The sequence below is a fragment of the Erpetoichthys calabaricus genome, chromosome 8 (assembly GCF_900747795.2).
Source record: "Erpetoichthys calabaricus chromosome 8, fErpCal1.3, whole genome shotgun sequence".
Taxonomy (NCBI): domain Eukaryota; kingdom Metazoa; phylum Chordata; class Cladistia; order Polypteriformes; family Polypteridae; genus Erpetoichthys; species Erpetoichthys calabaricus.
Window position 1 is genome coordinate 32765092 of NC_041401.2, and position 14004 is coordinate 32779095.

The 14004-nt window shown below is 39.8% G+C and overlaps 1 protein-coding gene across 4 annotated transcripts in view; it reads right to left on the reverse strand.

Moving 5' to 3' along the window:
• The window catches only part of LOC114655440 (protein TANC1-like), a 569281-nt gene that overhangs the window by 315408 nt on the left and 239869 nt on the right, over positions 1-14004 (reverse strand). For 3 of the 4 annotated variants that reach the window (XM_051930575.1, XM_028806429.2, XM_051930574.1), the window contains exon 5: positions 777-881. In XM_051930575.1, coding sequence (XP_051786535.1) covers positions 777-881 — 105 coding nt within the window. Of the gene's footprint in view, positions 1-776; positions 882-1236; positions 1756-14004 lie in introns of those variants that run through there. The other variant, XM_051930576.1, reaches the window with a different exon arrangement.

Here is a 14004-nt window from a genome sequence, read left to right on the forward strand (position 1 = left end):
CTGAGTTGCTTCGAAAGCTTGCATATTGTAATCTTTTAGTTTGCCAAAAAAGGTGTCATTTTGTTTTGAGTTCTCATTGCATCAATAATGGCTAACACAGTACAACACCCTAGTACTACATCTTCTGCACATAATCGAACACATGTATGTATATATTATAATTAAACGGTCACAAATACTATAAAAGAATTCTGATGTTCAAGCATACATATATTACATAGATATACATACATACACATGCACATGTATATACTGTATATGTATGCATACATAAAGACACTGAATATCAAATTTATGGAAATTCTTATTTTTTCATTCTCACTTTGTATAGGGAAGGATACTATGTAAAATGAGTATACATTTCAGGCATGAACGTAGATACCGTATACTGCATGCTAAACAATACATAGATAATCATATACTCCACAAAACTTATATACTGTATGTATATCCTATATATAGAGTGTGTATGTAATGCTGTAAATAGGGCACATAGCAATTTAGGTATCTATCTATCTATCTGTGTATATATATATATATATATATGTGTATGTGTGAGAGTTTATATTTATATACATACAGTATATAACACACACACACACAGAGAAAGATATAGATATTTACTGTATACACACACATACACTTACAGATCCAGTATACACAGAATATACAGTATACACAGAAGAAACACATAAACTGTATGCGTATGTGCACTTTATATCACACATATACACACACTCAAAATTGCGCTTGTCCAAAATAAACGGAGTTCTTACCATTTTGGGACAGCTCCTTGTTGTCCGATACTTTTTTCAAAGCTGAAACAACTGCATCCGCAGGAACTCTGGGGCTTTCTACATATTTTGGCTTCCTGAACGGACCTGCAGTGAGAAAGAATGCTGCTCAGATTAAGTTTTTCCAGATGGGACCTGAGCTCTGGAATCTGAATATTTCTTGTCAGATCACACTGGTTCTGCTCTTTCGGGCTCAGCAGAGTTCTTGTCTCTCCTTCTAACTGTTTTGCCCATTCTCTACCTCGTTCCCCCCCCCCCCCCACACACCCCACTCCCCCTGGGATAAGTCTCCAAAGCCGCAGAGAAACTTAGGCACACGTTTGGAATGTAAACTGTGGCAGGAAACCAGAGCAATTAGCTTCTTGGGAACTTTTCTCTCTCTTGAACAGGCTGAGTGCAATACTTTATTAAAAATAAAATAAAAAAGGAGACATTTACTCACCCGAAAGCAGAATGGGTGTCCCTATTAGCAGAAAGTGCTGGACTTTGCTTGATATCGGCACTTGAGAGACAAAGGTATAAACAGAAAGCCTTGGGCATCAGCACCCTTCACCACTCTCGACTATCGAGCATTTTACCCAAATAGTGACGCACAGTACAACTGAAGATATTTCTCCTTAGCAACTGTATCTGTGAACTGTGAGCTGCACGCTGTCACTTCCTCGTCTCTTTGCATTCAGACTAAGCCATGGTCTTCTGCAGTTTTGCAGTGCCTTAGTAGGGTCACGTTCATTAAAGGCTTTCTTTTTACATAAAATGTCCATCTATACCTAACTCTACTTTAGGCTACTTATTAATTCTGTTGACAAAGAAAGCTGCACCATCTTAAGAGTTTCCCTTATCTCAAGACAGGACGGGAGCATCAGTAGGTAAGTGTACGGCAGCGAGTATGAAGAGAATCATGCTTTAGTATCCAAGTAAACCCTGAGCTTCAGGATATGAAATCTGATCAGGAGGTCACAGGTTCAGGACACACAGCTGTCTGATTGTGTGACCAGAGCAAATCGCTTCACCTGCCAGTGCTCTGTAGACTTAGGTTATACATGGTGTGTGTGTGTGTGGGTGTGTGTGTGTGTGTGTGCACAGTTAAAAACACTGGGACTGGAGTTTAAAATTAAGCCTCTGCTACGTCACTGGAAGGCACAGCCAAACATCTGATCTCTTGTCACGCTGCTCTTTGATTTACTCAGTTATCTTATCCGATTCATTTCCTGTGGGACACTTATAATTTTAACTCCTTCCAGTTATTAGCTAACCAAACAAAGCTTGGCAGAGTGAATGGTCTCCCCTAGTTACCTTTTCAACTTCAGCCATGTTCTGTGATAATATTTTTGAGTGAAGGGGGCAAAAGAGAGAAACTAAGAAGAAACAAAACAAATTAAAAATATAATCAAACCTACTGCGTAGAATAGCTTATTTTATGCAGTTTTAAAACTAGAAGAGCATGCACAAAAGTAACAGCTAATATTGGGAAAGTCACACAGTTGTATTTAGTAGAATATTACATGGGGATGTCTCATGAATAATGTCTTCTTATGTTGTTTGTCAGAAGCCTGCCACAGATCCTCCTGCTGACCCTCACTCTTTTTCTTCCATAAAGAGGTCAACAACTTGGTAGGCAAAAAGTTATTTTAGATGTTTAATAAATGCAGACATTTATAAAAACCTTAAGCATGCTGCTAAGTAGACTGGCGTCTCTTAGTGAGTGCACAAATGTACCCGAAAGAAGACAGGCAGTTTGTCCTGGGACTGTTTTATTACTGTATCTGGGATAATAAGGCTTCAGCTGTTCCCATCCCAATGCTGAAAAAAAGAAAGGCCAGTATCAGTAAAGGGATGAATAACTGATATCAGTACCTATTTGGTATAAAGCATAAGCCCGATCGTGTCAGATTTCTTAAAGACACTACAGGCCAAAGGCAGAAAAAAGGACAAGAAGTGTATTCAATATATATATTCAGAAGGATTTCTGTTCATGCATATAATGTATGGAAGAAAACTATCCAGTCATGCTGAAGTGGGTATTATGACATCTTTTAGGAAATGACTGGGTGAGATAGTGGGACAAATTAGCCATCACTTAACTAAATAAGCAAAAGAGACTGAATGGTGGTCTGCTCTAATTTGCAAACCTCTCTCCTTAAATTATCTAGAAAAATGAGACAAAAAGTGTCAGGCTATTTGTGGGAGTGAGCGATGGTGTAATGTAAGAGCTAAAAAAAAAAAAGAAAAAACAAACAATCCTTTGGCATTTGAAGGGTTAAAGATAAAGGGCTCCCACTAATGACCTACGACCTCCCTCAGACAATTTAAAGGACCAGACTCCAGGCTCTTATCTGCACTCATGGACTGTACTTTGCTTTAACACCTTGGCCAATGGCAGTTTAAGCATTAAGCACATTTTTCAGTGAACTGTTTGTAACTGCCTCTGTAGTAAGAGACGGCCATGTAGCAAAACAATTTACCAGAATAGACAGCAAATAAAAAAGACAGTTTACTTAGCATCCATATTAAGAAGAGAATATTGGTGAGCTGGGCACTGCACATCTTGAGCAGCACTGCCATCTGCAGTTCAGCAGCACCAAATGCAAAATTCAGCTATGTGGGTTATTAACTTTAAAAAAGTCTGAGCAACACCAAAAAAGATTAGTTTAAGAACAAAGAATAGGCATTTAGATAGAGTGGAAAAGGGTATATGACAGTGTAAGATGATGATGTTTAACAAGAATTAGCATAAAAACTGACCTACTGTAAATATTTTAAAGTAACAAAATAGTAAACAAATTCATATAACAGTCCAAATGATTATAAAGCAAGTAGAATATGAAATGGTTCTTGGAATAAAATATTCTCTCTGTATACAAAATGAGAAAACATCCAATGTCCAGCCATGCCCAGGTGATAGAGAGTCCCTTTTCCTATTTTATACTTCTATTCCCTTATTATTCTTCCACTGAACCATTGTGGTTGTTTTACTAAACACGTATTCTGCGGACAATTATCAAACAGAATATCGAGCTGTGGCAAAAGCTGTCGAACAATTTCATTGACTTTACTAAGGCTTTTGATAGTGTTCATTGAGCAACACTGTGGAAGACTACATACTCGTACAGTGTCCCTCAACGATTTGTCGACATCTTCCGGAATATCTACCACTACTTGAGCTGCTGTGTTCACAAAGACCAAAGTATCTCTGATTTCTTCCAGATCGATACAGGCGTGCATCAAGAGTGTGTCCTATCACCGTTCCTCCTCCTGGCCATAGACTACACCATGCAATGCTCTCTTGCTCATGGAGACTTTGGCCTCCCACGACAAGATGGGCCGTGGCTTGCGGCCTTGGACTTCACCAATGATATTTCCTTGCTCAGAGCCACTCAGCTAGTGCTCAGTGGGTACACAGCAGCATTGAAGCATGAGGCAGCAAAAGTTGTGCTGTGAATCACTGCGTTGAAAAGCAAGATTCTACATGTAGGATATTCTGATGTCGGCACCCCTGTCTCTGTTCCTCAATGCCTTGAGGAAGTGCATTACTTCACCTACCATTGTGGCAACAGAGGATGGGTCCGACCAAGACATCCTATGTCGGGTTGGAAAGGCGATGGGTGTTATGCGCCACTTGGGGCCTATCTGGAAATCCAACAGCATTGCCCTACCAACTAAAATATGCCTTCATTCTATGCCAGTGAAATGTGGAAGGCAACTGCAACAATCGCAAAACACCTGAACGTGCTCCAGCAACAGTGCCTCCAATGGATCCTTCATATCTCACATTGTCACTACATCAGAAATGAAGTAGTATATTGTTCAATTGTCAGTCACCCCCCAGCCAATATCGTCATTGAACGCTGGTTTCAGTTCGCGGGCTACACTCTATGCATGCCCCCAGAATGCCTACCAAAAGTGGCCATGCTGTGGATGCCAGTGCATGGGAAACAGACCTAGGGCAACCAAGGCAAACCTGGTGGCGCACCTTTCTCGAAGACATACATGCAGTCAACTTGGCATGGGATGAATCCGATTGCAGTAGATTGTCGCCCAATGTGCCACTCAGCACAGGAAGAACTAAGTCAAAATCTACAAGTAAAGTAATAATATCTCTCTCAATATAAAATCCAACGTCTGTCTTTCTGTCTTTCTCTGTTGGTCAACAATGCCTTGAGGAAGTGCATTACTTCACCTATCATTTTGGCAACAGAGGATGGGTCCGCTTTTCACGAGAGAACTACTTGACGGATTTAGATTGAGGTTTTTTTTCTATAATTTGCTTGAACATTCTGGTTGATTTTGCAACTTCTCTCATTGTGCTAAGTATTATAGTTCGCTTACGGCACTGATTTATTTGCGCGCATCCGAGAGAGACACAGCAGACCGAGGGGAGGGGGCTGGGGCTCTCCTCACTCACACGCCTGCCTTTGTATCTTAGTTCCACTTAGCTAGTGAACTAGAGAACTACTTACGGATTTAAATCTGTTTTTTTTTCTATAATTTGCTTGAACATTCCGGTTGATTTTGCAACTTCTCTCATCACGCTAAGAACCATACTTTGCTTGCAGGAGTGATATATTCGCGCTAATCTGAGACAGAGGCTGCAGGCTGAGGGGAGGGGGAAGCGTGACGTCAGGAGAAGGGAGTGGGGCAGGACCCTCCTCACTCACGCTTAGCTAGCGATACTGGTTTGTTTATTGATTTTTGAAGTTTGTCCTGTTTCACTACTATGCAGGCGAAGTTGTGGGGGGCAGCTAGTAATATAATACAATACAATAAAACACATTATAGGGCAGCACTCCTCTAACAAGGAGAGTGGGCTTCATGTCCCTGTGCTCACTGGGTGGAGTTTGCATGTTCTAAACATGTCAGTGTGGGCTCCTCTGGGTGCTCCAGGTTCCTCCCACAGACCAAACACATGCGAGTTAGGTGAACTGGCATTGCTAAACTGGGTGTGTGTTCATTCTATGACAGACTGGTGCCCTGTCCAGCAGTTGTTCCTGCCTTAAAAACAAGGCTTCCTGGGATATGTACCAACTCCCCCAAGACCCTGTTCAGGGTAAGCGGGTTTGAAAATGGATGGATAGCTTGATATAATATAACTAGCTGAAATTTCAATAGACAATGGGCCCCAGTTGGAGTGCCATTGATTAGGCGGGTGTATCAGAAGTATGTAACTAACTGCTTCTCTGTATACAATATTTGTAGTTTTATTTACAAAGGGCTAATATTATTAGCAGGCAGTGTGGTTTACAAGTTAAGGCTTTGGACCTAGGACTTCATATCCCGAGGTTGTGGGTTCAAACTTCTCTACTGACACTGAGTGACCACAAGCAAGTTGCTCCACCTTCCTGTACTTCAATTAGAAAATCAAAAGAAATGTAACCAACTGCACCTCACGTGTTGCAAGCTGCCTTGAAAAAAAAGCAAAATAATAATATTATCAGGCCACTGGAGCTGCTTTCTCTTGAACATGCTAAACACATTTTCCATGAATAAAATCTTCTGCATTGGGATCAACGTCTGCTTTTCCTAGTTACTTGGCTCTTGTTGATGGTCATTGCAAAACACAATTTTATAGGAAAGGGTATTCTTTTGAATTAAAACAGGTAGTCAGTAGAAATAATGTAAAACTTGAGCATATATTATTTTTATTAGATGTTTACGATTTACATTTGTTCATTCTCCAAAATATTTATTTTCATGTTTTTTATCAGTTGTATGTGGTCCCACATTAAAAGTCCACAGATGCAAATGTATATATAAAGGATTTTAAAACGTAGGACTGTGGGACGGGAAGGTGGGTCATCCCTGTTCAAAGTAAGCAGACGTGCATGTAAGCCATTTCAGAGGGCAGGGAGTGGTCTGTAGATGCCAATGTGCATTATAATGGAGCAGCTCATGGGAAACCTGTTAAGTTTAAACTGAATCTTTTGGTCAAGAGGCATTTCTAGAATTTGCATGTACCAGGGTCTTAGCCTCCTCTGTGATTGTCGCTCGTGGTCTTACATGTACTGTATATATCAAAGAGCACTATCATGCAAGTTTATATAATGGTGTAACATTGATCAGGGGCTATAGTGTATATGACGAACTAAAAGATCAGGGAATGCTTCCAGTATTACGGCATTGGCTGCTGGAGGCACTTCCAGGTCATGTGGAGGCCAGGATTGTCATCTCCTGGCAGCACCCAGGTCCACTAAAACCCTGTGGGTGTCCAAACTGGGATCAGCCAAGACAAACACTGCCACCTCCAATGTGGGGGAATGAACGGCTCCTGGTATCTAGCTTTATCCAGTCCATCCATTATTCCCTTATCCAAATGGGGATGAGAATTGCAAGGCGTTGCAGCTGTGTTGTGCTTTAATTTACGTAGACCTTTTCCCATTATGGCCTCTCAGACTGTCAAAAAACTACCCTCAATCCCAGTCGAGATATGCCTGTTTGTCCTCCTTGGCATTCACAATACATATTATCAAAGCCCCCTTGGATCCAGACTGAGGTTATGGGGACATAGTTGCAAGGTAAGAAACAATCCTTGTAAAGGATGCCAGTCCATTACTGGACCCACTCCCTCTCTCTCACACACACACACGCAACCAATACTGGGGCACAGAAGAAAACCCAAGCAAACATGCACAGAACATAAAACAATTATATTAGCAGCTATGGGTTAGATGCTGGATCCATGATGCAACAGCATGGTCAACTGTGTCACCCCACTTAATTCACTGTTCACAAGATATTAAGGTATAATGTTATAGTGTGTGATATATCCAGTACAAACCAAAATACAGGTACTGTACAATGTAATACATAAGTGTCGCCAGCACTGATGAGCACAGCTTGATAAATAATAAAGTGTAGCCTAAAAAGATGTGCGGCAAAGCCCTGCAAAGAGAGTGTATATGGCCAAAACTGTGATTTAAGATTAATTTAGAAGAGCCGTGATTGTAAAATATCTGCAGTATATACTCAGCACTGCCAAGTGTTGGTGTAATCCAGAAAGGTTAAATCAGCTGTGGCATAAGTTTACAATACATTTACATTTATTTATTTTGCCAACAAACCTTTTCCCAAGTGACATACAACTTTTGAGGTACAATTGGTTAAATTTCTGTTCTTTTTCCAATTGGAGCATAGGCAGGTGAAGTGACTTGCTCGGAGTCACACAGTGTCAATGGCGGGATTTGAACCCACAAGCTCAGGGTTTGAGGTCCAAAGCCTTAACCACTGCACCACACTGCCTATCTTTCCATTGGCTTCAATGCCATTTGTGTTTGAACACTAATTAACATAATGCAGTGTGTTCTTGTTCTACAAGGCCAATCTGATGACCACAACAATGTCTTCCCTTGTAGGGCACATGCTCCAAAATGAGTATATTCACAATTATTAGTTCAGTAAGTTCACACAAGCCACACGTGTTTCAAGGTAATGGATGTAGGAAGGAAGTTTACACAACTTTATTATATAAATGCCTCTTTGGCCAAGGTGGATATCTTGGTCAAAGCCAGAGGTTATTGGATCAACCCCTGTGGTCAGTCGTGAGGTGGCTGGAAAAAGAATTATAAACAGCTGTCCAGGGGGATTCCCCAAATATAAATATGTGAGACGTGATTGATCACAGGCAACAGCAGGAGATATAACAACAATACTCAGTAGGATTCTGCAGAGTAGCTGAACTTCAGCTTATTCATTTGGTTCATCTTCATGCAGCTGAAATCTACTTTTCAAAAAATGCGTCAGTCTACTTTTAATTCACATTTATTAATTGCATTACCCAATACATAAATCAACTTAAATACCCACCATAAATTTTACTTTATTGCCAATCACCATGCCTACCTTTTAGTATTTACCCACTTACTAAAGCTGTGATGTGCCTTGATGTTTTTCAGGAAGAGAAACAACACTTTGCTCACCATATTTTATTTTTGGTTCAACTCCACACTGCCTCCGCAGCTAAGGCATGCAAAGATCTTGACATTTTTGAAAGCCTCGACCACAAAAGACAAAATCACACACACACAAGAGACTGACTGGGTGCACTGAGAGCCAGACCACTATGAAGTCATTCCCAAACGGGTTCAGTCTTAAATAAAGGCTCATCTGGAGACTTGTAATTAGCGGCAGAGGAAAGAGAGACATTCCATCATACGACATCGCTCAGAAAGTAAAGCCGTTTGCCAGTCAGCAATTAAAACAAAAAAAATATTAAGGGAGCACTTAGATTTTGCTTTTTAAAATGCATAAAAAGTAAATTACGTATATGACGTCCAGCAAGGACACCACACCTGGATGCTAAGCCACTTGCACAATTACAGCAAGCGTATCTATGGCTCCTCCTGATTCCCTTGCCTGTCATTTAGGGGGCTGGCTGGCGTTGCATCCATCTTTATTTATTTGTCTATAATGTTTCCACTTGATATGTGACTACCCAACCAACCATACATTTTATGTACCCAGTACACCCATTACAGGATGGTGAGGAGTTGAAATTTACCTTGACAGAAAACAGAAAGAAAGTTCTGGTAGAGCAGACACACACACACATATTACCTTTTTTAATGTATCTTCAAATGTTACTATTATTAGATTTCAATGGTGGTGCAGTGGGTGACAATGCCCCCTCACAGTATTTTAAACTGGTTTGAATTCCAGCTGTGTTACATTGGTATGGAGTTTGCATGTTTCCCATATGTTCAGAGGGGTTTCTTCCCAAAGTCCTGTTAATTGCTAAACTATGAGTGTGAATGTTCCGGTAACACACTGATGTTAAACTGTTATTTCTTTTACTGTCGCCATGTTTGATCTTACTTTCTCATGTGACTGATTGCTGCTCTTTGAAAAAACTTTTAATTTTAAATCAAATGTATTTACTGTATAGCCCAATATGCAAATAATTATATAACCTAAATCCTCACTATACATTATATTTTATACCCCAGAGGATCCCAGAATAGCCTTGTTCTCCCCTTAAGCTTGTCCTGCTTAAATGGGTTAGAAAATGTATGGTTAGATATTGCTAAATGTCACCCATCCATCCATCCGTCCGTCCATCCACTTTAACTAGTTTGGAACCACAGGGGCTGGCACACTCTTTGGCATTTACCTCATGAAGTGCTCTGTACTAAAAAAAAAACTGAACTGAACTGACAGAGAACCCTCAAATGAGGAATGAGACATTACAAAACCTGATAAATACAAAAATATAATGCCTACACAAAGAAGAAGCCATTGAGACATTCGAAAGTGAAGACAGTAAGGAAATGGCCAAGAATGTCAACTAGAAAAGTCAAAAATCACGAACAGCTAGCTAAGTCACTGTGAGGACCTTTCAGAGCTCATGCTGTACAGTGCCCAGCTTTCATTAACAACATCTTTTGTTTTTATAATTTGCCAAGCTGGCACTGCATCTGCTCCTGATGAAACACGACCACTTCAAAGACACCAAACTAACGATAGCCTTGTTTCAAATCGATGCTGTCACTGACATTTTTCACTTTACTATAAACAAGTTTATTTGTTTGAATGTCTAGCTGATATTTATTTATTTTAGCACAAAATGACTTTTCAGTCTACCAGTATTCAGCAAATCTACAAAACTTATGCTACTCAAGCCATTCTAATAAACCCCATAAATGCAGTTAGTTGATTCATTACTGATAACTAGTTTACTCAATTTAGGGGTGCAGGTGTTGAAAATATTTCATTTGTTTTATTGCATTTACTTTAATATTGTTTATTTTATTGGGTCATTCGTAATATTAAGGCTTTCATTGTCAATACCTGCATTCCACCTTCTCAAATGGGAATACACTTTTATTATTAATTGGAGTTCTGGCAACTGATGTCACAGACAGTGGGCCACAGGGGGATTTGAACCTTCACTGCTTGACATTTATTAGACGCCTGCCAATCAATCATGGTCAAACAGTGTGGGAATGTATAACTTCTCTACCTAGGGACAGTCATAATAAGGTGGGAAAGAGGAGAGATAGAACTCTGTTAATTATTGGCCTCACCTTTGGCAATGAACATAATTGATTAAATAATTCAGTAACTCATGTAGCTGAATTTCTCTGTTGTAGGAAGCAGGTCTCTGGCCTTTAGACTTGCTGTATATCAAGGTATAGAAATACAGGTAACACTTCAGTTTAGGTACAGCATGAGGAATCTATTACTCATTTACTCTTATGTAAAAAGACCTTAACAAAGCCATCTTTTGGTCTTCATGATACTTGTAAAACACCAGGGGATGGGTGCAGTGTGGCATATTGACATGATGGTAAAATTACTTGTTAATAAGAATGATTTACAGGTCTTATACTAAATATGTAATATCAAGAGAAATGAATCCCAGTTATGCCGCCTCAGACCACTCCAAAGTGTTGTTTTGTTAGCAGGTCACATTGCAGAGATGAAGATACACTTTACTGATGTTTTGTATGTGTTATGAAAATGCACAGAAGTGTTTGTTAAGGTCTTGTTAAATAATAGTAAAAGAATAATAGGTGTATTTTTGTAGTACCTAAACTAAACAGTTACTCAAATACGATACCTGCATATATATGTTGACGTACAAGACAGGATGCAGAGAGACTAGACAGACAAACATATCACATAGAGAGGCTGGCTGTTTACTGGTTATGTAGAGTTCTGATTTATCTCGGCACAGATAAACAGTTTTACAATACTAAGTCTTCAAAGGTGATGTCCGATGTTGTGTAGAGTTTTTGCTTTGTTGATGCTCTGAATTGAAGAGGATGATTCTTCATGCACTGGAGTGCACTATTTCTCTCTGCTGTGTGGTCCTTTGTCGGAGGTGTGCACTGCTTTCCTTAGTTAGGCCCTTTGCTGTGTCATCTGCCATATCATTGGGAAAAGCATTACTCTTTCTGGCACAAGAATTTAAATTCTGAAGTGCCCTTCTTGAAGTGATGGCTGCTTCCCAGCCTTCTGACTGGCTCACTCTTTAGCTTGGCATACTGGATCTCAGGTCCCAGATTCAAAGAGAAGGGTTTGAGACAGATTTGTCATTTTGGAGAGTGGATTTTCCACAGGGACAGCCAAAGAGGCCAGAATTCCCCACATAGGAAGACATAAACTAGTTTATGAAGAAAGATGGAACCTCTCATGATTAGATTGTGTCACTTCCAGTTACAAGACTGCTGTGTCCTCATTCATTGATTTACAGCTGTTTGTTCTTGCTTGAGTAGATTTCATGCCTTCTAGCTCAAGAAGTGTGCAGAGTGGCTCTAGAAAGAAGCCTGATTTATACCTTTCTGATTTATACCTATACCATAGTCTGATTTATACCTTTCAGATGAAGTCCAGGCAGACCCAGGTACAAGATGGAGTTCAGTCACTTAGTTTGTAATGCAGGTGGGGGAAGGTACAGCTGGCCTGGTGTGCCAGTAAAGCCTAGCAGAATAGGCAATGCCCACTTTGTCCTGTCTCAGTATTTCAAATATAAATATCTGCTTGCTCTATTATGGACAAAGAGGAATTTCACTGTCCTTAAGGCACCTAAATAACATGACACAGTAGGTGGAGAGACATTATTTTTGCAGCACTTGAAGCATTAACAACCTGTAACTGAAATGTGAATCTACCATCTGAAGGGCTCAAGTCTAACTTCTTAAATGCTGGACTAAAACATGTAACAATTACTTCATTGACCAGTCTTTATTTAATGGAACATCCTTCATCATTACCTGCAAGACTAAATTAGAATAAGCTGGTCTGGGTAAAGTGTGACTGTATGGATTCTCTCATGGTGAATATCATGCTAGTGTTCTTTACTCAAACATCACAAAAGAATATAAAATCATCAAAGTAAACAACAGTTATGTTTTCCAAGAAAAAAGAAGGCAAAACAGATTAATGGAGGTGGCCAAGAAAAGAAGTGTCAATAAATGTTCAATATTAAGAACCTATCTTTCATTAAACCTAAGTGGTAAACCAGGAGTCAAAGTCTATACAAAAAAAGAGGTCTGAAACTCTAAACAGGAACACAAAACACAACATGCAAAGATTTCTTTAAATTATCCACAAAGTCAGATTGTGGCAACACTTCAGCTCCATTTACCTCTCAGGGTTTTTACATGGCAATGCTATAACTATTGATGACAGAAATGGCAACTCCCGATAAACCAAAAATGGTGAAATATATTATTTACATATCTTTCTAATTATTAAAAATCCCTTATCAAAAAACTGATGTCAAAATTAGGTTTTACAACTCCAAAAACCTTATTCGGATATACTGTAGACTCACTGAACAAATTATTGTGAACCCCTCTACACCAGCTTATCCATTAAATTATCCAATGAGCCAATCACTAGGCAGCAGCTCAATGCACAAAATCAAATAGATACCAGTAAGGAGCTTCAGTTAATGCTCACATCAAACACCAGAATGAGAGAAGAAATGTGATCTCAGTGATTTCATCCGTGGCATGATTGTTGAGGTTTGAGTATTTCTGTAACTGGGCTTTTTACGCTGTAAAATGTTGTGAAAATTAAAAAAACACCCAGTGAGAGACAGTTCTGTGGAAAGAAACACAGTTTTGATGACAGAGGTCAGAGGAGATTGGCAGATTGGTTCGAGCGGACACAAAGGCTATGGTAACTCAGAAAACCACTGTGTACTACTGTGGTGAGCAGAAAAGCACAACACGTCGAACCTTGAGGTTAATGGGCTACAACAGCAGAAGATCACGACAGGTTCCATTCTTATCATTCAAGACCAGAAATTTGAGGCTGTAGTGGGCACAGGCTCACCAAAACTGGACAGATGAAGAAAAAACATAGTCTGGTCCGATGAATCTTGATTTCTGTTGATGTATACAGAGAGTAGGGTCAAAATTTGGCATCAACAGCATGGATTCCTTGCACCCAACCTGCCTTATGTCAACAATCCAGGCAAGGGGTGGTGGTGTGATGGTGTGGGGAATGTTCTCTTGGCACTTTTACCAATCAATCATCTCTTGAGTGCAATGGCCTCTTTGAATATCGATGTTGACCATGTGCATCCCTTGACCTCCACAATTTACCAGTTTTCTAATGGCTACTCCCTGCATGATAATGTATCATGTCACAAAGCAAAAGTCGTCTCAAACTTGTTTCATGAACATGACAATGAATTCAGTGTTCCTCAAAGGCCTTCCCAGTCACTGGATCTGAATCCAACAGAGCACCATTTGAATATGATAGA